This window comes from Ostrinia nubilalis, chromosome 5, assembly GCF_963855985.1.
Source record: "Ostrinia nubilalis chromosome 5, ilOstNubi1.1, whole genome shotgun sequence".
In the NCBI taxonomy this organism is placed as follows: domain Eukaryota; kingdom Metazoa; phylum Arthropoda; class Insecta; order Lepidoptera; family Crambidae; genus Ostrinia; species Ostrinia nubilalis.
In genome coordinates, this window is record NC_087092.1 from 13,908,601 (window position 1) to 13,932,374 (window position 23,774).

Here is a 23,774-nt window from a genome sequence, read left to right on the forward strand (position 1 = left end):
AGTCAACTTCATCATCAAATCGTGTTTCCATCCGTTAATAGCCCTAGAAAATATCCTCAACTATGGCCAATAAAAATCTTAGCCTTTAATTTTACTGTTTAGTACCTCAAAAATGAAAAATGAAAACCTCATTTTCGTCATTTTCTCTGCTACCCGGCCTTAAGTGACGAGTTTTAAACTGGATCGTGCAACTAAGTTAGTTTGTAATAGTATCTTGTGTTTTAGGTTAGTTATATGGAATGGAAGTGAAGATTTAGCCGCTAGAGATTATGATAAAAATTCCACCGAGTCACATAAAACTCTATTATTAGAACTGACAGGACAGAAAATGAATGGTCAAAGGCAAAGGTATGTTGATTATAACTTGATTGTAATAATTGAATCTTTTTTATAGTAAGTATACATTCTCTAGACTAAACTTAGATGTTATGCTATATTGATTGTTAGGATAGCAAAATAAAATAGTAATAAACATTGCTTATTTTTCTTTACAGAGAAAACCCCAGTAGCCAGATGAAACCATGAGCAGACAAATTGAAACTCTGCAATTTGACTAACCATTTTATTCTACTTATTAATTGAAACTTTATTAGGTAGGTACCTACTAGGTTTCAATTGAAAGTCAAAATACTGATTAATTAAAATGTTTATTAAGATAAGTAAGTAAGCTTATTTTATTAAATAAATTCTCACAAGTACATTTTGTTTTAATCCCATTAATTTCAGTTTGCCCGCAAGTGTTAATGGTACATTTCTTAAGTGTATCCGGATCTGGATCTGTGTAAGGTTTAGGTGTGATTGTAGAAGGCTGTAATGAATAATAAATTTTGATGAGTAGAATACAGTGACAACAATAATTTTATGGTATCTAGGTAGGTTACATAGTTATGTTTACTATCTAAAAATATAAACACAATATTGCTTTACAGATGGTAGATAAACAAAATTAAGCACGAGCTACACATTTAATAATAATTAAATAACGCATTTAATAAATACAATTATTAGCTATTAAAATTATAATCAAATAATTTCCTATGTTTTTTTCATAAATTTACTGTAGATATAGCCAAGATTTAATTATACTAATCAAAATAATAGACGAATTATCTATATTACGGGTGCGCTGACAAGGCTTTCACTAAAGATTTTTCAGTGAGCAATAAACGTATAGACGAAAGTGAGCGCGTTTCTCAAACGAGCTGTCAAAACTGTCAAAATTGTAACTCACACTCGCGATTTAAGAGTGATGGTAATTTACGAGCTCGCTTTCGTTTGCTAAAGATGCCACAGATTAAAATTTAAAAATACCAATAACATAAAAGAGTTCCTGTACCTACAGGAACTGATTAATTAAATAATATTATTTTAATTATTTCAGACTTGTATGTACCTACATTAAGCAATAAATCATTAATTTTTCATCCCCTCCCCACCCCACTGTTTTTAGGGTTCCGTGGTACTGACAAGAAACCTTTATAGTTTCGATATGTCTGTCTGTCTGTCTGTCCGAGGTTTTGCTTGGAAACTATTGGAAACTAGGGAGCTGTAATTTTGCGGAGGTTTGAAAACAACTGTTGGCGTGAAAAATCTGGAAAAATTCGTAATAATACTGCTTTTCATGAAATTTCAAGGAAAACTATAACGGTTAAAATACATCACTTAGTTCAATAGTAATAATCATTTGACTCATGTATCATAAAATTTCTTAGAAGAAAATATAAAAAGTGACTTTAGATGAAGTAATTACTTGCTTCTGAAATATACTGTGGTAACGATGGACAACTACGGAACCCTACATTGCGCGTGGCAAGACACGCACTTGGACAATTATTTTGAGTAAGTTTCATTTAATTTTCTGCAATGAATGTTAAAAATCTATAAGCTAGCTAAACACCAAATAAAATAAATTCCACTTACTGCTCCATAAATGTAACCATCATTATAAATTGTGACGATGATGACAAGCATCATTTTTATTATTATTATTTAATTATAATAAAATTAAAAAAAAAATTGCAATGCCCGCCAAAAAGTTCTGCAAACTCACACAATAATTTTCAAAATGGCGCGTTTGATATATTATAACCAGCACAAATATGATAGACAGCCGCTTTAATTAAATAACACTGAATGTGAATGTCATTTTATTTCGTCGATTTATCGCAGGATACCAACACTAAGAAAAAATAATGGTCGCAATTCTTGGTGAGCAAACGCGTATCTAATGGTATGCTTTGATGGCAACTCGCACTCGCTCGCATACTGTCTACGATGCGTTTAAAGTCAACTCGGTATACGAGATCGTAAAGTCATTCTGACAGAGTTAACAAACTCACACTAAGCACTCTGATTCCGCGAAACAAAAATTACAACTGCATAATTTAAATGAGTATTATAATAATTTTCAGTTAAAGGTGATTATTTCAAAATTAATAATTCAAAATCGTTTATTTGTTGTAGGATGCTAAATCACTATCAGTTATAGTCGGGATTTCGGGAAGCGCAGGTCGGTCCCGCGCAGGTTGTCGGCGATCCACCGCTGCGCCTGCGCGGTCATCTGCTCGTCGAAGTGCTCGCGCCAGTCGCCAGATTTGCCTAGTTCATAAAGGAAGGGTAAGTTTGATAATGATCCTTTAACATAATATAAATTATCATAATAAGAAAATCGTTAGTTATAACCACATTATAACAGTCAATCCACTAACCTTTTCTAATAAATGTTCTATCTTTTTTAGTTATCCATCCTAGGTCCCTTCCCCCGACATTGAAGTTAAGCATTGGGTTTTTCTTGAAGTTATCTAATTTGAGGCGGTCACATAGACGAGAGACTTGCTCGTCAGTCATAGTCTTGCCTAGGAATTCCGCAACTTGTCGAACTGCCTTCGGCAAGTCCTTGAAACATATAAAGTACCTACTGTAATATGTATAAAACATGAGGTTGAAGAAGTAATAGTAGACCATAGAGTAACTTAGTTCTTAAGAAAAATTAATAACGTTCATTTTATGTTATTCCTTCAACAGGTATTACCTTCAACATATCCTCATAAAAGAGAAACAGTAAGTTAGGGTGATTCCTAGTTAGATTAATAAAGCCTAGATAGAAAAGTGAGGCAACTTTTAGTGAGCCGGAACGGCTTACTCGTAAACGTCACATGAACTGTCAATTAAAGTGAAAAATTGGGAAACGCGTCCGACGAATTTTAATTAATAATTATGACGGTTTGTGCTGTGACAGAGTGTCAAATTTTATCAGAAAAACTAAAGAAAGTGACCAGCGTTACATTTCATAATAAGTACTACAGTTCGATGCGTATTTTGCTTGAAGTAACAAGAAAATAAATTTCCCAATTGTTCGCCGTACGAAATCGAGAATTTTAAGTCGATTTATCCTATTATAATCAATAAAGAAAGTAACTGATGCGTTTTATTTTTAATAATAATTGGTAATAATCTTTTTTAAAAAAAAAAAATAAATAAAAAAAAAATAAAAAAAAAATATATTAAAATATACAAAAATTTCCCTACTACTACTTGTAAATTACCTACCTTCACTGTCCACACTCCCCAACAAAATTGACACTAATGACATAAGTTTTGCCTCACTTTTGACGAAGCTTTTTTATGAAAACTATCCACCGGGCATCATTAATCTGAGATTATAAGTATAGATTAGGGGAACCTGTTGTACTTAGGCCAGTTTTTCGAATTTTGATTTTTTTTTAAATAATGGTGATAGTTAAACTTGTCTAATGCAGTTATATTTAAAGATATCATTTAATTAACTACATAATTCATTCATGATATTGTGTATAATTTAAAAAATTTGGGCATACTAGCTGCTAGAAAAAAAAAGGGAAAACTGTCCTAGGTACAACAAACCAGAGCCCCGATTACGGTAACTTTTAACGTCTACAATCCAGACACGCTTCTCGATTCTGCGATACGATTGGTCAAAACAGCTGACGTACGCTGTTGAACGACCAATCGTATCGCAGAATCGAGAAGCGTGTCTGGATTGTTGACGCTAAATATTACCGTAATCGGGGCTCAGATGTACTTACCTTGGACCGTGTACGTTGTACCTATTTAAATTTAAATAAATGCTTATATTCGCTTCAATTTGTTAATTTTCTGTTAAATTATTATTTGAAATACCAATTATTACAGTTATTAGCAACAATATCTAAGTAAAAGTATTTTTAAAAAAAGATCTTCATCCATATTTTTTGTACTAATTATTTTTCACATTTTTTTGGCAACAAATCACTTAAGTATAAGCCGGCTCTCCAGTCCATGTTTAGCCTTACACAACCAACAAAAATATGACAATAATTAAGGGAGAGTCCGCTAATTTGGACCAGTTTTTTTCAATCCCATTTTACACATAGTTTTCTTTTGTTTTTGCTAATGTCCATGGTATATAATAAAAGATACATTATTCAACTTACTATTTCATAAGTATTAATTAACATGATTGTTGTATATTTAGCACAAATCAACAAAGTACGAGTTCAGAGCTTCGGTCCAATTTAGCCAACCGGTTCGATAATTTGTACCACAGGGTTACTAAATTGGATTTCAATAAATTTCAAGCCTATAAAAAAACTATGGCAAAATATTATACGATAAATTTTACGATACATTTAATAACATAGACAATCGATATTGTTTTACACGTTTATCACGATTTTGAATACAAGTTTTGTAATTCCAATTATCGTAACGCACACTTGTACCTAATGTACTTTGCCAGTCTTTTGCTTTCATTTATTGTTAGTCAAACATAACTACGCTATTATAACTTCAAAATATGATTTACTAAAAAAAATGTCAAAATCCTTTGGTAAAGTTCCATACAACTTGATGTGGTACAATTTAGCCGACTAGGTGATAGTGCTTTTAAAAAATCGGTAAAAAATATAGCTTATAAATACCGAAAAATGTTTCAAATAATTGTAATCCACACTAATTTACGCTTCTAAATAACATATTAGAAACACCCTGTGATTAAATTTAACAAAATTACAATCTAAACATGTATTGTCAAAAGTTACTTGAAAACAATGAAAAAATACTTTTCAAAATAAAACACACGTGTTTGTTGTCACGGAAAAAACCACATGGCCAATATTAATTGATTTTAGTTGTGTATCGCTGAGTGTTGCAATTACAGACATTCAATAAATACTTTACGAAATATGAGGGTGGTACAATTTACCCGGCGGTACAATATACCGAACTCTCCCCTAACATTTTTTCTAGAAAATTTTGTTGAATGTTGATATTATGTTATGTCGTGTAGGACAAAATACGCGCTGGAGTGGCTTTAACTTGCAATCTAGTTTTTTTATTTCTTATCATTTAACATAAATTCTAGCAAAATGAAAAATGAAAAAAAAATGAAAAAAAAAAATGTTTAATTATATTATAAGTATAAGGTAAGTATCTATGCCTGCTTTGTTGGTTGTCCTTAAAATGAATAAATAAAGTTTTAATCTCACTTTTGTTCTGAATGAAGTACTCCCAGTACTGTTTGAAGTCGCCGGTGTAGCCCATGAAATGGAAGAGTTTGTGGTGGTGGTAGTAGGACACCACGGCGTCGCGAGGGTCGCGCGCCACGTACACCACCTTGGCGGTGTCCAGCAGCTTCGGCGGCAGTAGTGAAAAGGGCATGTGTGTCTTAATGAACCGAGGCGAAGGCAATTTCGCCGCATTCTCGGTGCCAGGAGTAGTCACTTTCTCTATAATTTTTAACAGCCGCTCGTCTCCTTTCACGAAGTCTTTCATATAGTTCTTCGTTATATCGCTATTTATTACCATAAACATACTGAAGAGAAAACATCCGATTACATTACATAGATCAGACATTATAATCAATATTACAGTTTCCCTATTAATAAATTACTTACTCTAGAAATAGGAACCGTTCATGAAGCGGTATGGAATCAGATTTTTCGTAGTCTAAATTGTTTGCCACCATCCAAACAAGTTCCTGCGTCCAAGTCGTTCCTAATATAAACATAATAAAATTTCAATTTAATTTGAAACGAGCATGTAATGAATGTCTGCATTGTAGAATTTGTTGTATTCAATTTTAAATATAATTTAGCATAAAAATCAGTAATATTTGAAAGCTTATTTTTTTAATGAAATCATTAAAAAACTAACAGCAAAGGGTGTGTAAACTGTTAAGGCAGATAAATAGTAACCTGATTTAGGGAACGTGACCACAAAAGTATCGTCAGGTCGTATTGGCATGTTATATGTATTTTTAATATCTACTTTAATGCCGTTGGTGAAAAAATATCCCTTTGGGCCGACTCGCAAAAATCCATTTTGATACCCTGAAATTGAAAACCGGGAATGCAGTGATCATGAAATAAAGAAATAATCCATAACTAAAACATCTTCATCTACACATGTACGATAAGTACTAGGTAACTTTTAAGCCAGCCATGTATTATACAACATTTGTTGATAAACACTGTTAATAAACTGTTCATAAACATAATGTTTCATCATCTCTGTTTTTAAACAGTCTGTGGCGACGCCACTACAAACTAGTGATCAACAGATGGCGCTGCTACTACTTCACTATGGCACACTCCGCCGCTCATACAAACCTGCATCGCGGTGACGTAGTTTTCTACCCTGCCAAGTATAGACAAACCAAGATGGTGTAAATTGGACTTTGGTCCCCGAGCACATCACCCGCTCGGAAGGAAGCACTAACACCTAGCTTCCTTCAAATCAAATCAAATCAAATTTCTTTATTTGCGTAATTCCAGGTACATAAGTAAAGTAAAGTAAGTAAGTGTCCTTATTGTGGTTGAGCATCATATCCCACATTGGTGGTGACCCCGACGTGATGTGAGATGCAACCTCTCCATCACCACCATCTTCAGCATCAGCCTCCGCCATCCCTCATCTCTCCGCCACTCCGTTATCAGCTCGTCTTCAACAAGCCAGCATCCAGCCTTCAGAGACCATCGCAGATCGCAACCGACCTTCCTGGTTCCTCGGCAGCAAGCAACCGTCACTTCACTGGTCACGGGTACAGCTGTGGCCCAGCTCCACGCCCGACCATCGAAGACGCCCCGCTCACTATCCCGACTCACCGTGGATAGAGCACCGCAACCTGCTCGTCTCGACTCACCGCAGACTTGAGCACACTGGCACTTGTAAGCTCATCACGCACAGACTGCTGAGCTCATCCTGACGTCATCCACCTCCGGTTCTTCCGGGGGGAGTGGTGTGGCGACGCCACTACAAACTAGTGACCAACAGCTGGCGCTGCTACTACTTCACTATGACACACTCCGCCGCTCATACAAACCTGCATCGCGGTGACGTAGTTTTCTACCCTGCCAAGTATGTAAATTGGACCTTGGTCCCTGAGCACATCACCCGCTCGGAAGGAAGCACTAACATCTAGCTTCCTTATTGTGGTTGAGCATCATATCCCACAAGTCCATAAAAATAGTTGATGAAACATTGTTTATGATACATGTTGCCGTGTTCCCCGCTATGAGTGGAGAGCAAGTGTGGACGGCCAAGTTTCAGAAACCTGTGTTTATGGTAAACTTGTTTCACACTAGTCATAAACAGTTTATCAACAAATATTGCCTAATGAATATATGGCCTTATGGGTCTTTAAGTGTTTCACAACATGTGTGATTCGGCCAGGTGCGAACCGCTCTTAAGTGGTTTTTCACACTTATTTTTCATAGGTTGATTAAAAAAGCATAGGGGAGGTGAGCCCAAAGCGGGTATACCGCCCAAAGCGGGTAGCCTTCGTTATTCACGTATACAAGCCGATTGTGCACATTTGTGCGTTTCGTGGCAACGCCCGAACTCGTTTCGACACGAATCAGTTTGGCCGAAACATCGGCGACGCGCGGCGGAGCTCCGAGACGCGAATGTTTTTATTTGCCTATTTCACAAAAAAATATCAAGATGTGTGAATATGAATTACTTAATTCTGTTTTAAGTTGTGTTGAATCTGTTACTTGTGTATTATTCTGCATTAAAACAGCGTAGAATTCTTATTGTTTGAGCAACCTTTCTGATAAAGATTTTGAGATTATTTTACAAAACGTGAAAAAGTATCTTTTGGGCAAAGCGGGTATGGGTAAAACGGGTAACCGCTTCTTATTCTTATTCTAATTATATATGGATACGAAAATGGTAGTTTCATAGGTAATTTTTGTTGTTTTGGCTGAACAAGAATCTGAATTGATAGAAGTCTTGTTTCACATGGATAATCTTTTTTTTGGTCTGACAAAATCGGATTTTTATCTCACGTATATCAATATGCAGAGAGCAATAGAATTCTGCACCCTTTCAAAAGTCAAACTGCTGGAGAAGATTGGTGTAAAGCCTTTGAAAAGAGATATCCCCAACTAACATTAAGAAAGCCAAAGCCAACGTCAGTAACTTGCCTTGCCCAGTCTCGACCCGTTTTGCCCCAGGGGCCATACCCGCTTTGGGCACCCCCTGCGGGCAAACCGGGTAAAATGACCGACTGATTAGTTCTTAAATTTTTGAAGTGATTTGTTACAAGAGAAGTGATTTTTAGTTTTTATTACAAAGTTTAATACATACTTGTACGAATTTATTAAAAATATATAACTTTGCAACTGCAGTAACGTCTTTTTTATTGACACAAACCTTAAGTTACCCGCTTTGGGCCCATCTCCCCTATTACTATTATATTATTTACTAATTACTCATGCACCTGCATGCACCTCTCTCCAAAGCCTAGGGCGAAAAGCTCCATTCAACAAGTTTCTGGGCAATTCACACCGCGGAATCACTCGTGGCACGAAACGCCTTAGACCCAGAAGTATTACCTGAATAAATACCAACTGCATGAACCTATTCAAATGACATTTACCTACTTAGGTAGGTTTAAATAATATGTATAAAACGATACAAAAATAAATAAAACATACCTTTGAAAAAGTGTTTATGTATTTCATCTGCTTCTTCTGGATCTAGGTCTTTCATTTCAAACGGAAAGTTATTGCTTGAAGTAGTCATTTTAGCAGAATAATTAGTTGAATTCCTTGATACCCAGGTAGTGGGAGTATTATTAACTGGTTGATATCTATCGTATCAATAACACAAAGTGCTTGAAAAATACGTCGCAAATATTGTGATCAGTTAAGTAATCTCGTGAAAATGATAACCTATCTCTGTATTTCTATAATGATAAGATTTTTAATACAACATATTACATCGTATTGTTAGGCCAGTAGAATTAAACACAAAAATTGATTAAATCGGAAATAATTCCTACAAAAGATTTTTTTGCTTTAATGGCTTCATTGGTTGCCCATTAAGACTCTCCTAAGTTTTCGACTTCGACGGAGTTGTGCTTAAGTGGTGGGGGCCCCCGAAAGCGGCGTTTTTTCGGTTTTCCGGTTATACCGCGTAAAGGACTTATCCTATCGAAAAGTGGTCTTCATGACGGTTAAAGGGCACTTAATCCTGCATTGAATAAGACCAAATTCATATGTTTTGGACAAACCGTTCTCGCGCTAAAGTTCGGCAAAGTAGAAAATATACGTATAATTAATGACCCTCTCCACGTCCAATGGCTTGTTACCCACATGCTTCCAAGCCTTGTAAAGGGTCGCCTTAATCAGTGTAACCCTAACAAGGCTCACGAGTTTGATTCGCTTATCCTTGTTCGTCCCAGCCGTTCCTTAACTGCGGTTGCTGCACCTCTTCCTGACACTCTCCTGAACGACTCTGTGTTACCTAATGTGGCTGCCTCTCTTCCTTGTACCCTCCTGTACGATTGCATTGCTTAGCGATATGCCTGGTCCAAGGTTCGACGCCACAAAATCAACTTTGTACGCGTGAAAATAGTTTAAATACTGTTTTCCGTGCTTGCAACATTTTTCTTTACTGCTTCGCCTCTATTAGTCGTAGAGTGATTGTATATATCCTATAGCCTTCCTCAATGTATGAGCTATTGAACACAAAAATAATGATTTCAATCAAACTAGTAATTCTTAAGATTAGCGCGTTCAAACAAACAAACAAAAAACTCTTCAGCGTTTTAATATGAACTTGTTGTTGTTGATTTTTGGCGTCGAACCTTAGACCAGGCATACAGCTAGGCAACGTAGTCATGCAGGAGGATACAAGGAAGAGGGGCAGCCACAGTAGGTAACACAGAGTCGTTCAGGTGAGTGCCAGGAAGAGGTGCAGCAACCGCAGTTAAGGAACGGCTGGGACGAACAAGGATAGGCGCATCAAGCTCGTAAGCCTTGATAGGGTTACACTGGTTGAGGTGGCCCTTTTCAAGACTTGGAAGCCTGTGGGTAACAAACCATTGGACGTGGAGAGGGTCATTAATTATACGTATATTTTCTACTTTGCCGAACATTAGGGCGAGAACGGTTTTAAGTGCTTTCTTCTTACGATATTTTCAATATTAAAATGTATTTAAGCTATTTTCAACCTTATGTCTTACACATAGAGTTCAAAATTAATTGAAGAAAAAATACAAATCATGTTAGCTTGATGTGCCAGGAACTCTAAATAAATTCTAAAATAATAATCCTTACTTGCTTATGAACCAAATAGTATGAATTCATAGATAATATAAATATTTTTTTCCGACGCGCAGTAAAATTCGCCCGCTGTGTCCTGAAGAAAAAATTTTTTTCACCTACTTTTTTCGAAAAAAGTACCATACAATGGTATATATTTATAATCCTGGTAAATATAGCTTTCAGTACATATTTTTTTTATTAGATTATCTCCAATGGTTTAAAAGTAAACGACGTTTATTTAAAAAAATACTTTTTGGTTCTTGTGAATTTTTCTCAATATTTCTATTTTTTTGTATGAAAAGGCAAAAAGTTTGTTCTAGAAATGAATTTGCCATCCTTTAATTATCCGAAAATGACACCACACTTGCCCTAATACCTATATTTTTGAAGATATGGGCCTTAAAGTGGAGCGCGGCAGAAGGAAACTTGCCCCCCCTCCCCCTGCTACCACAGGGGGGGCTCCCGATGTCTACCGACCCAAAGAACAACTGGTGCAAAAATGAGCCTTCTATACCAAAGTGGAGGGGTTCTTGCACTAAATTCCCTACAATCATTCAAATCGAATATAAACTTTCATCCCCCTTTTGACCCTATTCAACCCCTTTTTTAAAATAAAAAGTAGCCTATGCCTAGCCTTTCTCAGGTAGGTACAGGTTATAGACTATCTGTGTACCTTCAAATGAGAAACAGACTACGAGCTTGTATTAGAAGACGGGGCTCACAGTTTGAGCAGGACTTAAAATAATGTAGGTACCTAGATAAAATTAGGTAATACAATTATTATTAAAATACTAAGTTTTTCATTTATTGAGACCTAAGAATAGTTGTTAGTGTGACTTTTTTTTTATGAAAGTATCTACTAGACTTTTAAATTCAAATAAAAAAATAATGATGTACTTAGTGTTTGTTAAACACCTGTACCTTTTTGAATAGCTAATGAATCAAGGAACTAAGTTCTGTAATTTGTACACAACATTCCATACATTTTTTCTTGGAAATTCTTCGTTTATTTACCTAAAACTTTTTTTTTTTTGCAAAATGATACATGGTTTTTTAGCTTTAACTTGAGTAATGACGATTCTTTCTTGCAAATTTTAATTTAAAATGTTAATCCTATTATTTAGCTATACGAATACAACAAAAAAGTTAACATTATTCCGTATTCTTCGTTACAAGGGTACATTTTAAGATAAAAACTGGAGATTTTTTTAAAAATACTTAAAATACTTGAATAACTTGGAAATGAACAATTTTCGGACATGGTGTCATATGACTTAAATGACTGCAAATAAGCTCTACTTTAACCCCTATCAAGGAATGTATCGCTTTACCTGTCACCCTGTATATGTTACGGTTAAAGTGATAAATTGAAAATTATGAATAATCGCCGGTTATTATGAATAATTACCGACAGGCGAGGTAAAAGTGATAAATTAATCACATTTATCAGTGATTATTTCATAATGTAACCTTAATACTAACAAATATCATTAAAGAGAACACCGGCTAATGTACAGCCTCACATTTTGAACGTTTTGATATCTTATATTAATATAATTTGGCAAAATGAGTTTGGACTGTTTCTTGCGTAACATTACTTTGCCATAATGCCTATAACAAATTGTTTTGATTTAAACTGAAAAATAGGTTAAGGTGCGGCGGGGGTGGCCCTTGGGCCACCCCTAAGCCGCCTATTTAGTTTTATACACACATAAATGATCTCATATTAATCACATTTACCAAATCATTTTTATGTTAAAAAATAATTTAGTGGGTAGGTATCGGAAAAGGAACTATTTTCAGGCGTGAAGGAGCGGGCACAGATACTTAGTCAAGAATGGTGTTTATGTTAAGAAGCCTGGAAACCCATTCTCAGCTTTACCGTAACTCCGCTGCAAAACGTCATACGTATTAATAAATGAAATGGTGGTCTTTTTTCCCACTCTCTTTCATCGAGAAAATAAACGTCACAGGGTTTTGGGTTCATTTTCTTTCATTGTTTTTCCGTTATTGAAATTGGTTAATTTTCGTCGGTCGTAAAAGGTAAAGGTCAGCCTTTTAGTTTTATTGCTAGGTGTGTTCTCTGGATTTTTGGACTTTCGATATTTTTTTTTATTTTTAGAATTATAATAAAATACCCATTTATAAAATAAATATTCTATTTCTTGATACTCGGGAAGCGCAGGTCAGTCCCTCGCAGGTTGACGTCGATCCACTGCTGCGCCTGCGCCGCCATCTGCTCGTCGAAGTACTCGCGCCAGCCGCCCGCCTTGCCTGGAAACAAGTGTAAGTCATCTCAACATGATCAGTTAATGCTTATTCTTTAATAAAACTATAACAATAACAAACGTCCAAGTCTTGAAACTCCATACAAAAGCACCGGTTATCGTTATAGTTATGGTTAAAGTTAAGTGGTACAACTCTGCCTTAAGTCTACCTTTTCTAACAAAATGTCCGTCTTCGCTCATTAACCCCGCTTCCCTCATGACTTCTAAGTTGACGGATTTGTTGTTTTTGAAGTTGTGGAAGCTGAGATGATCGCAGAGGCGCACCACCTGCTCCTCGCTCACGGGCGCGCCGAGAAACTGCGCGACGCGCCGCACCGCGCCGGCCAGGTCCTGCAAAGTTTATTTTTTTATGAAAAATCGTCATTAATATGCTCAAGCGAAGGATTTGTATTCTCAACTCAAGAAAGAAACCTGAGACACAGAAATATGCGACCACTTAGTTTCTTATTTTGATTAATGGTGGGTCTAATTTCCGGATGAGAAAAATAGACTGGCTGGAACCGGGTGTTTTAAAGTGGGGTCAGGCTCATCCACATATTACAATTTTGTTAAATAAGTATTGTAAAATGTATTTGTTCAATTTATCCATAGATAAATGTATGCAAGTAGTTACCTTATACTACTCTCATGACCTTATTACCAAACTTTACCTCCAATAGTTCTTCGTAGAAAAGGAACAGCATGTTTGGATGATCTCGTTTATCCCACGCTTCTTTTATATGTTCAAAGTATGGAGTCCAGTTAACTAAAATTATAAAATTAACATAATGTTTCCATTTCAGCGAAAGGACATCCACTGCTGGACAAATGCCTCTTCCCTTGTATGATCTGATCTAAATCATCATCATCAACAGCCCTTTACAGTCCACTGCTGGACTATGAGCCTCCTCCACTATAGCGGAGGGTTTTGCCATAATCCCCACGCTTGGCAGGCGGGTTGATCTAAATACAGTTTTAATATTCATAATTAAAACATAAGGGAGAGCCCGGTAATTTGGACCAGTTTTTTTCAATCCCATTTTACACATAGTTTTGTTTTGTTTTTGCTAATGTCCATGGTATATAATAAAAGAGAAATTATTCAACTTACTATTTCATAGGTATTAATTGATATTATTGTTGTATATTTAGCACAAATCAACAAAATACGAGTTCAGAGCTTCGGTCCAGTTTAGCCAACCGGTTCGATAATTTGTACCACAGGGTTACTAAATTGGATTTGGATAAATTTCAAGCCTATAAAAAAACTATGGCAAAATATTATACGATACATTCTTAACAAATGAGGTAACGAAAAGGAACAATAGCTAATAACATAGACAATCGATATTATTTTACAAGTTATCACGATTTTCAGTATAAGTTTTGTAATTCCGATTATTGTAACGCACACTGGTACCTAATCTACTTTGCTTTTATTTATTGTTAGCCAAACATAATTATGCTTTATAACTTCAAAATATGATTTACTAAAATTCCATACAACTTGATGTGGTACAATTTAACCGATTGGATAATAGTGCTTTTAAAGAATCGGTAAAAAATAGAGCTCATAAATACCGAAAAATGTTTCAAAAAATTGTAATCCACACTAATTTACGCTTCTAATTAATAAATTAAAAACAATGTGTGATTTAATTTGACATTAAAAAAACTAAAACTCATTTATTTCTGTAAATAGGCTTAAAAAAAGCACTTTTACACGTCCCAGTATTAACCCTACCACTGCTTCAGGACAATAAATGGGCCAGTGCTGAGAAGAAGCAGCGCAAGAAACTCAGTCACTATTGTCAGCCTCTTTTTCAAAGGTTTACATGCTTTAAAATGTACAAAGTTATAAATATTTATGCGAGCTAGGCAGTAACGTATCCCAAACATTTTTATCTTTTAAATAATCATCGACTTTATAGTAGCCCTTTTTCATTAAGGTACTTTTAATATGTGCTTTGAATTTATGAATGGGTAGTTCTACAACAGTTTGTGGTAATTTATTAAAGAATTTAATACATTTTCCCATAAATGAATTACCAATCTTATGCAATCTGAAATTTGGAACGGCAAGTTTATTTTTGTTTCTTGTATTAAAGTTATGCAAATCGCTCTTTTTCGTGAATTGCTCTATATTTTTGCGGACATATAAAAGGTTTTCATAAATGAACTGTGAAGCTACTGTCAGTATGTTTATTTCCTTAAAAAAATCTTTCAAGGAAAATCGGGGTCCAAGGTTATAAATGGCCCGCACTGCTCTCTTCTGCAGAACAAACACAGTTTCGATGTCCGCGGCTGAGCCCCAAGCAGACAAAATTACAAACTAAACATGCATTCTCAAAAGTTACTTGAAAACAATTAAAATAATCTTTTCAAAATAAAACACACGTGTTAATTGACACGGAAAAAAAACATATGGCCAATGTTCAAGGAACATTCAATAAATACTTTACGAAATATGAGGGTGGTACAATTTACCCGGCGGTACAATATACCGAACTCTCCCTTATATGAAAACGTACGCATATCCTTTCTAAAATAATCCCAGTAATTTTTGAAATCGCCAGTGAAGCCATATCTTTTAAAAAGTAGAATGTGGTGGTAGTACGAGACCGCGACGTCGCGCGGGTCGCGCGCCACGTAGACCACGCGCGCGCGCAGCAAGCCGGGCGGCAGCAGCGACAGCGGCAGGTGCGACTTCACGAAGCGCGGCGACGGCAGCGCCTCTACCAATTTATAATTTGGTTCTCGCGATTCTTTCAAAAACTGTATTTCTTTTTCATCGCCTTTTAAATTTTCTAATAATACTTTCGGAGTATTTCCGCCGTTGAGAAAACTTGAAAGCCTGAAATCAAACAGTTTTTGGTGAAGGGAATAAGGAGGCGGTAATACAAGTGCTGATTCTACTTTATATTATAAATGCGAAAGTTTGGATGTCTGGATGACTGTCACGCGAAAATTACTTAACGGATTTTGATGAAACTTTACAGTATTATTGTTTACTAGCGGCCGCCCGCGACTTCGTACGCGTGGATCCCGTTTTACCCCCTTCATCTATCTTACGCGGTTTAGATTTTTTCATACAAATGTTTTTTCCCGCTAACTCCCGTTCCCGTGGGAATTTTGCAATATCCTGTTGTAACTAAGCTTTGAGTTTACTAAGGTACCTGCATGCCAAATTTCAAGCGTCTTACTTAAGCGGTTTACATTTTTCATACAAAAGAATTTTCGCGCTAATTCCCTTTCCCGTGGAAATTTTGCAATATCCTGTTGTAACTAAGCTTTAAGTTTACTAAGATATCTGCATGCCAAATTTCAAGTGTCTAACTTAAGCGGTTTAGATTTTTCATACAAAAGGATTTTCCCGCTAATTCCCGTTCCCGTGGGAATTCCTAAGTATACTATAACCTGCCCAGGGGTACAAATAATAATTGTACCAAGTTTCGTTAAAATCCGTCGAGTAGTTTTTGTTTCTATAAGGAACATACAGACAGACAGACAGACAAAAATTTTACTGATTGCATTTTCGACATCAGTATCGATCACTAATCACCCCCTGATAGTTATTTTGAAAATATATTTCATGTACAGAATTGACCTCTACAGATTTATTATAAGTGGGTACCTATATGTAGATATAATTATGTAGATTACTTACTCTAAAAATAGAGATCTTTGAATAAGAGGGATAGCTGCAGCTGTTTCGTAATCAAAATTATTTCCAATTAACCACACGAGCTCCTGGACCCAAGTGGTACCTGGAATAAAACGTAACTTATTATGAAAGTTTCCAAAAGCTTCTAAATTATAATTAATATTCTTCTAGTCATACTGGATGCGTTCTGCGAGCAGCAGGTTATACCTAAAACCAAATAATGATCACACGTGTCCTCTTTAACAGATGGATAGCGATTAATCCCAACTTAACAGTTTTATAGCCATAAAAGTTGGCTCAAGCGTAACTATCTATTTTTTGAAGAAGTGACTCTGGATCCTTCTAAAGAAACATTTTTGGGGTAAAAACCTTTCCTATAATGAAATGAAGTTTAGAACTAGGCTTTTGAATGGTACCAATATTGGTGTGAAGTGGGGATGCATACGTTTGAAAGTGCTTGTCGCGGGTGGTGCGATTTATTTGCTGTCGAGTGTAATTATGTAACATCTAAATGTACTATTAAGGAAGCAATAAACATATTGAGTATTGAGTCTCAGCCATGACTACGGTATCGTCCGCGAAAAGAAGGTGGGTGATATACTCGCCGTTGATATTTATGCCGAATCCGCTCCAGTCCAGAAGCTTGAAAACATCTTACAGGGCGGTGGTGAACAGTAACGTTTCGGAGATATGACATCTCCCTGTCTCACCCCTCGCTGCAACTGGATAGGTTTCGAGTTTTGATCCTGGAGGCGGACCGAAATTGTGGCGTTTTCTTACAAGCCCTTCAGCGCTTCGATGTATCTCAATTTGGCACCGTTACAGAGACTGTAGCACTGCCCAGGTCTCGATCGAGTCGAAGGCTTTTTCATAGTCCACAAACGCCAGACAAGTGGCTGATTATACTCCTCGGTCTTCTGTATAATCTGCCGTAGCGTATGTATAGCGGTCTATGATACATGATACTAAAGCCTTTTCGGAAACCGGCTTGTTCGGAAGGCTGGAAGTCGTCGAGCCTGTGTGCGAGACGATTCGTGATGATTCTCGAAAACAACTTGTAGGCATGGCTCAGAATTGAAATGGGTCTATAATTTTTCAACAAGGTTTTGTCGCCTTTTTTTAAGAAAAGTATCACCACACTTCTGTGCCATGCCGTAGGCCTTTTTCCCTCGAGTATGACGGAATCGAACAGCCTCTGAAGAGCCTTTAGTACCGGCGTTCCGCCTGCTTTCAGAAGCTCAGCCGTGATTCCATCATCACCCGGTGCCTTGTTGTTTTTCAGCTGTTTGAGGGCCATTCTAGTGTCGTACAGACTGACGTCCGGGATATCTTCGGTGTAGTGTCGGGTCAATCTAGCTCTTGGGTCTTCGGCTAGATTTGTGACAGGTGTACGTACACTCGTGTACCTATAATTGTCCGTAGAACTTCTCAACCTCTTCTAATAACTCAGGCCCCGACGAGATGTCTCTGCCATCCTCGGTCTTCAGCGAACACTTTAGAGCCTTTGTTACGCTCAATCGCCTCTTTAATACGATCTGTAATAAATTGGCGTAGGTTGCGAGTCAAAGACTTGGAAATCTGTCTGTTAAGACGCCAATACTGAGCAGCATCCTCAGAGGACTGCAGAACCATGTTTCGTCTCTCAGAAGGTCTCGGTGAAGTCAGAGATCTTTTTGGTTTCTTTAGAACGACGGATTTTAAAGAACTTAGACCCAGTCGTTTGGACAATTTCCACGAACCTGTCAATGTATTCGTTCACATTTTCGCAGTTACTCTTACCACAGCTCTTAAGGTTCGGCCAAACCAACGCGATCAGCCGGCGTGCAGCGATGGCGATCAATGCATTTAGGTCTGGTCGCCATCGCTGCACGCCGGCTGATCGCGTTGTGATCGCGTTAGTTTGGCTGAACCCTTACTTAAATAGAAACTATGAAGACATCCAGCTTATCAAGCTGCTATAAAACTTTACCGAAATAACATTGTACAAACCTGACTTCGGGAACGCCACTACGAATACATCGTCGGATCTTATGGACATATTATAGATTGGAGCTGCATCATTTTTCATTCTGCCGTTAAAGAAATAGCCTTTAGGGCCTATTCGCACTAAACCATCATCTGAAATAATAACGATTAAATTAGGCACTGACATAGCTAACTAGATGATATAGCTTGAAATGTTCACAAGTGATGTACCTACCTAGGGATTTCTGTTACCCAGTGGCCGATGAAGACGACCAGTTTGCACGGAAGGCCAGTGTCGTGGCATTAGGTATCTACTGAGATGCTCTGACACCATGCTGAATGGATACCTTTTCAGTATCATTGTAATTACTTGTTAAATATTTTTTAAGTATTGTACTACAAGGTTTAAGTGTATTGTCGATGATACTGAATAAACTTTTCTTATTCTTTCTGTTGGTGGGTTATCTGGGACTCTCCCCGCCAGGGCCTATTCCCTATCCCTTGCGAGTGCAAAATAGCAAAATATGTATTCCCTATCCCTTGCGAGTGTTACTGTATTAAACTATTAAATATATTAATAAAGAAACTCATTTATATGGATTTATTAACTATCCCTTGTTCTGTGAATGTGAGTATCATAATGGGGAAGTTATTATTTCAAAAGTTATGAAGCAAAAACGAGTAAATTCTGGAAACCGGACACTCCATTTTAGGCCAAATTTAGCCCGTTTTTGAACTTTCGGATTTTTTTACGGCGAGATGTAAAACCTGGCGGTCTTCTAAATATGCTCTCCATCAAGTCAAGAGTCCTATAAATATGTGTGATTTTTTTCAAGTCCGTATTTCAATTTTAAAGGTACTTTTTTCGCCCCAGTAGGTCGATCGGTCGTCCCCGTAGAAATGCCCAAAACAACTAAAACGAGCTAAGTTGCACCATTTTACTTTAACTTTTAGCTTATTTTTTTTCCTTAATTTGTGCTATAAGACGTTGCTTCGTAGGTACCCAAGATTCTGCATGACTTCACGGGAAGTCCTACCCTGTAGGTTTTTTTGATTCCCTATCCCTTGCGAGTGTCGAAAAATATGCGGAAATTAATAATAATAATAATAATAATAATAACCACTTTCACCTTTGTCGATTATTTTGCGCTTAAAACGGCCTCTACGTGTTGGATCTGTATCCCCACGCAAGCCTTATAAAGGACCGGGCCACTTTTGACCCGTGAGCTCCAAAGCGTACAAACAATAATAATAATAATATAATTTATTTATTCAAGTAACATGACTCATTATTTGTTAGTTATAAAGGACTTAACCTATGTTAGTAATAATTATAGTTGAAACATCTAAACTATTCATTAATTAATGATATTATTTTTTTTGCACAACTCCTGCGGATGTAGTGCAGCAGTAATTAATATAACGGCAGTCCAGTCTACTCGCTATCATAGACAGGATGCTGTTGGGGCTGCCCCGAACCCTGCGCACCAAGGAGGCGCACCTCTTCCGCATGGTCGCGTAAAAACAATCTACTCGCGCCTCTGCAAACATGCCCGATGCGCTGCAGTATCTGGGCAACCCCATCAGCACCCCGATTTGCTCTGGAATAAACTCGAAAAATCACAATTACCGAGAGAACTTTTGAATATCTTTAAATACTGGTATAGAAGCCAGGTCAACAATGTGAGATGGGATGGATGTATGTCTGACCCGTACAGGTTGGAGTGCGGGGTGAGACAGGGAGGGTTGAGCTCACCAACGCTCTTCAACCTGTACGTAAATGAGCTGATAGAGGAGCTCAGCGGCACCAGAGCGGGTTGCTACATTGATGGCGTCTGTGTAAATAATATCAGCTACGCAGATGATATGGTGCTGCTGAGCGCTTCCGTTTGTGGACTGAGGAAGCTCATGGCTATATGTGAGACATACGCTAAGTCCCATGGATTGGCGTACAACGTGCGAAAGAGCCAGATCATGGTCTTTGGGGAGGGAAGCAGGAGGCCAAACTTACTGCCGAGCGTCTTTCTCAATGGTTGTGAGATTCAGCGCGTAAACAGGTTTAAATATCTGGGCCATTTACTGACTCCTGACCTAAAAGATAGTGATGATGTTGAGAGGGAACGCAGGGCGCTGTCGGTAAGGGCGAACATGCTGGCTCGTAGGTTCTCACGTTGTTCAAAGGCAGTAAAGGTAACTCTTTTCAGAGCCTACTGCACCGGCTTCTACACGTGCAGTCTGTGGGCTGATTGTTCGCGTGTGTCGTATGGCGCTCTGCGCGTCCAATACAACAACGCGTTCAGGGTGCTATCTAGTATATAATAGTAAGTTTAAAAATATCTATACTTATAATAAATCTGTAGAGAGGCCAATTCTGTACATGAAATATATTTTCAAAATAACTATCAGGGGGTGATTAGTGATCGATACTGATGCCAAAAATGCAATCAGTAAAATTTTTGTCTGTCTGTCTGTCCGTCCGTCTGTATGTTCCTTATAGAAACAAAAACTACTCGACGGATTTTAAGGAAATTTGGTACAATTATTCTTCGTACTCCTGGGCAGGTTATAGGATACTTAGGAATTCCCACGGAAACGGGAATTGGCGGGAAAATCCTTTTGTATGAAAAATCTAAACCGCTTAAGTTAGACACTTTAAATTTGGCATGCAGGTAGCTTAGTAAACTTAAAGCTTAGTTACAACAGGATATTGCAAAATTCCCAAAGGAACGGGAATTAGCGGGAAAATCCTTTTGTATGAAAAATCTAAACCGCTTAAGTTAGACGCTTGAAATTTGGCATGCAGGTATCTTAGTAAACTTAAAGCTTAGTTACAACAGGATATTACAAAATTCCCACGGGAACGGGAGTTAACGGGAAAAAACATTTGTATGAATAAATCTAAACCGCGTAAGATAGATGAAGGGGGTAAAACGGGATCCACGCGTACGAAGTCGCGGGCGGCCGCTAGTTAAAAATATTTTTTTATATAATGGAACTAACAATTTACGGTTTTGGCAAGGGATATCTATCTATACAGGGTGTTAGGTAAATGGGTATATGAGCCGACACTAGCCCATGTTAACATGGACATATAAATGGTATGGTGAAGTCAGAAATTTGATAAATATCATCATTTTATTTTTTTTAATTTTCATGCAAAATAAATTTTATAAAATCCGATTAATATGAAAATTAAAATAATTAAAATGAAGATATCGAATTTCTGACTTCACTATACCATTTATATGCCCATGTTAACATGGGCTAGTGTCGGCTCATATACCCATTTACCTAACACCCTGTATATATATGTTACGGCTAAAGATAGGTATGAACATAAACTTAAGATTAGCCGGCTAAACTTAAGTTTATCTTCGACGAGGTGTTAATGTTAGTTTCTTCTATCTTTAGCCGGCTAAACTTAAGTGTAACCGCAGGACCTTGGCCAAAAATGTAGAAGGAAATGGAAAAGGAAATAATGTAATAATGTTTACTATTTTGATACGAAATCTTTATTAAAAAATAATCACTTTCATTACACATACTTTTATATACCTATGTAGGTATTCAAAATTACAATTATTACAATAACAAAATATTCATGACTTAAAATAATATCTACCTAATCATTAAAATAAAATAATAAGGAACCATTTGGTCATTGCAGGATCTTCTGTAGGTATTTAAAATTACAAAATGCGCGTTGTCTCCCCACCGCCCCCTCAAGCCCTCTGCCGGCCTGGAGCGCCCATCGAATACATTTTCAGCCGTTTCGTTTTGGCTAATGTGCACATTAGCCGGCTAAAGATGGAATATCACGACGCAAACTAACATGTTATCGAACTTTAGCTGCTTCTCGAAGATAAACTTAAGTTTAGCCGGCTAATCTTAAGTTTATGTTCACACCTATCTTTAGCCGTAACATATATATAAAAGAAAGTCGTGTTAGTTACACTACTTATAACTCAAGAACGGCTGAACCGATTTAGCTGAAAATTGTCAGGGAGGTAGTTTAGAGCCAGGAGAAGGACATAGGATACTTTTTATCCCGTTCGAAATTAAAAAAAAGTCTGCTTATTTATTGCCATTAAGGCGGAACAAAGTTCGCCGGGTCAGCTAGTTTTTAACTAAAGTTATGCGGTCGTCAAGTCCTTGAATAAAACAAATTGCTTACACAAAAATTCAGGTACTTACTCGTACCATTACCGAAGTATTTGAGAGCTTCTGCTGTTTCTTCCGGTCCTAATTCTTTGATTTCATAAGGATATTCTTCCGTTGACATTTTTGATTTAAAAAGAAAACGAGTAAAGTACAATAAATAAAACTTTTCCGCGTAGCTCCGTTTACCGCACAAACGTCTCTTACTGTTTTGATTACGACCTAAGTTATCACTCAGCATTTTAATAAATGGTATCGTTTGAATGTAAGTATGATAACAAACTTCAGCACATAAGTAGCTACATAACACTGCGGAACAAAAAAAATAAAAAAATCTGCGGCATCTATTTTGTTAATGGATTTTGTAAATACTTGTATTAGACATAAATGGTCTGCATTTACTTTCTTTGGATTGACTCTGGTTCTTGAGATAAACGAGACACAAGAAATCAATGAAAAAAATTAAACGACCCTCCCTAAACTTATATTAATTTGATTATACCCACTAAGTTTTATTTTCTACTCATGTATTAGTGTATTTGTAGTTACAACAATTTAGTAATCAGCTACTAGACCTTGAAATTAACAGTTTGTGTCTTTTAAATTAATTTTTAAAGAGCTTTTTTGTCTCAAAAATATGAGTTCATTATGAAAACCTTGCTTTTACAATCCCAATAGTTTTTGTTAATATTTGGCTTCTAAACTTACAAAAGCAAAGAAATAAGATCACGGAGGTAGTGATAAAAACCTACCCAGCATACTTTCTTATAAAACTTTCATAAAATAATAAATATTGGGGGTCCAATATCGTCTGCAAGACTCGTGAAGACTCTTTGCCATACTGGAGTCAAGCTGGACGTAAAGGACTTCCATTTGGAAGGCCAAAGATATGAACTGAGCTTTCTAATCACTAAAATGATCAAAAGTCAGCCAAATTAAAGTCCTTTACGTCCTGAAACGTCCGTTTGAATATGGAAAAAATAAATTCGATTGACCGCAAATCCGTACTCTTATTAAGACACTGTATTTGTAAACCACATAACACAAATTGAATCTGAAGCATGGCTAAGCTTTTTTTTAGTAGTCAAACAATATTTGGGGAGTCATAGAGCACCAGACTTTTCAGAATTGGTTGATAAATTGTTTTAA

The 23,774-nt window shown here is 36.8% G+C and overlaps 2 protein-coding genes across 3 annotated transcripts; both read right to left on the reverse strand.

Annotated features, from left to right (window-relative positions):
- Positions 1 to 2,380: 2,380 nt before the first annotated feature.
- Positions 2,381 to 9,147, reverse strand: LOC135072159 (sulfotransferase 1C4-like). The gene is made up of 7 exons (XM_063966113.1): positions 8,958 to 9,147; positions 6,213 to 6,347; positions 5,913 to 6,012; positions 5,505 to 5,830; positions 3,032 to 3,096; positions 2,709 to 2,895; positions 2,381 to 2,598 (listed from the first exon to the last, which is right to left on the reverse strand). Exons 1-7 carry the CDS (start codon positions 9,043 to 9,045, stop codon positions 2,483 to 2,485), a joined length of 1,017 nt encoding a protein of 338 aa, XP_063822183.1. The 5' UTR covers positions 9,046 to 9,147; the 3' UTR covers positions 2,381 to 2,482.
- A 3,565-nt stretch (positions 9,148 to 12,712) lies between these two features.
- LOC135072000 (luciferin sulfotransferase-like) lies at positions 12,713 to 22,888 on the reverse strand. 2 transcript variants are annotated; one of them, XM_063965919.1, is made up of 7 exons: positions 22,668 to 22,888; positions 18,492 to 18,620; positions 16,506 to 16,605; positions 15,370 to 15,692; positions 13,510 to 13,604; positions 13,009 to 13,189; positions 12,713 to 12,845 (listed from the first exon to the last, which is right to left on the reverse strand). In XM_063965919.1, the coding sequence occupies exons 1-7, from the start codon at positions 22,864 to 22,866 to the stop codon at positions 12,730 to 12,732; spliced, it is 1,143 nt and encodes a 380-aa protein (XP_063821989.1). In that variant the 5' UTR covers positions 22,867 to 22,888; the 3' UTR covers positions 12,713 to 12,729. The 2 variants fall into 2 exon arrangements, with proteins under 2 accessions (XP_063821989.1, XP_063821988.1); XM_063965918.1 differs by having other exon boundaries at positions 22,662 to 22,885.
- Between the last annotated feature and the right edge of the window lie 886 nt (positions 22,889 to 23,774).

Coding starts and splice junctions, on each gene's coding strand:
- LOC135072159 (XM_063966113.1), bottom strand. CDS start 9,045: ATGACTACTTCAAGCAATAACTTTCCGTTTGAAATGAAAGACCTAGAT. Junction 3,097..5,504: donor GTACTTCATTCAGAACAAAA/GTGAGATTAAAA, acceptor TTTTCTATCTAG/GCTTTATTAATCTAACTAGG. Junction 2,896..3,031: donor TTTATGAGGATATGTTGAAG/GTAATACCTGTT, acceptor ATATGTTTCAAG/GACTTGCCGAAGGCAGTTCG.
- LOC135072000 (XM_063965918.1), bottom strand. CDS start 22,866: ATGCTGAGTGATAACTTAGGTCGTAATCAAAACAGTAAGAGACGTTTG. Junction 16,606..18,491: donor AGTGGCGTTCCCGAAGTCAG/GTTTGTACAATG, acceptor GTTTTATTCCAG/GTACCACTTGGGTCCAGGAG. Junction 13,605..15,369: donor TTATTTTAGAAAGGATATGC/GTACGTTTTCAT, acceptor TTATAATTTTAG/TTAACTGGACTCCATACTTT.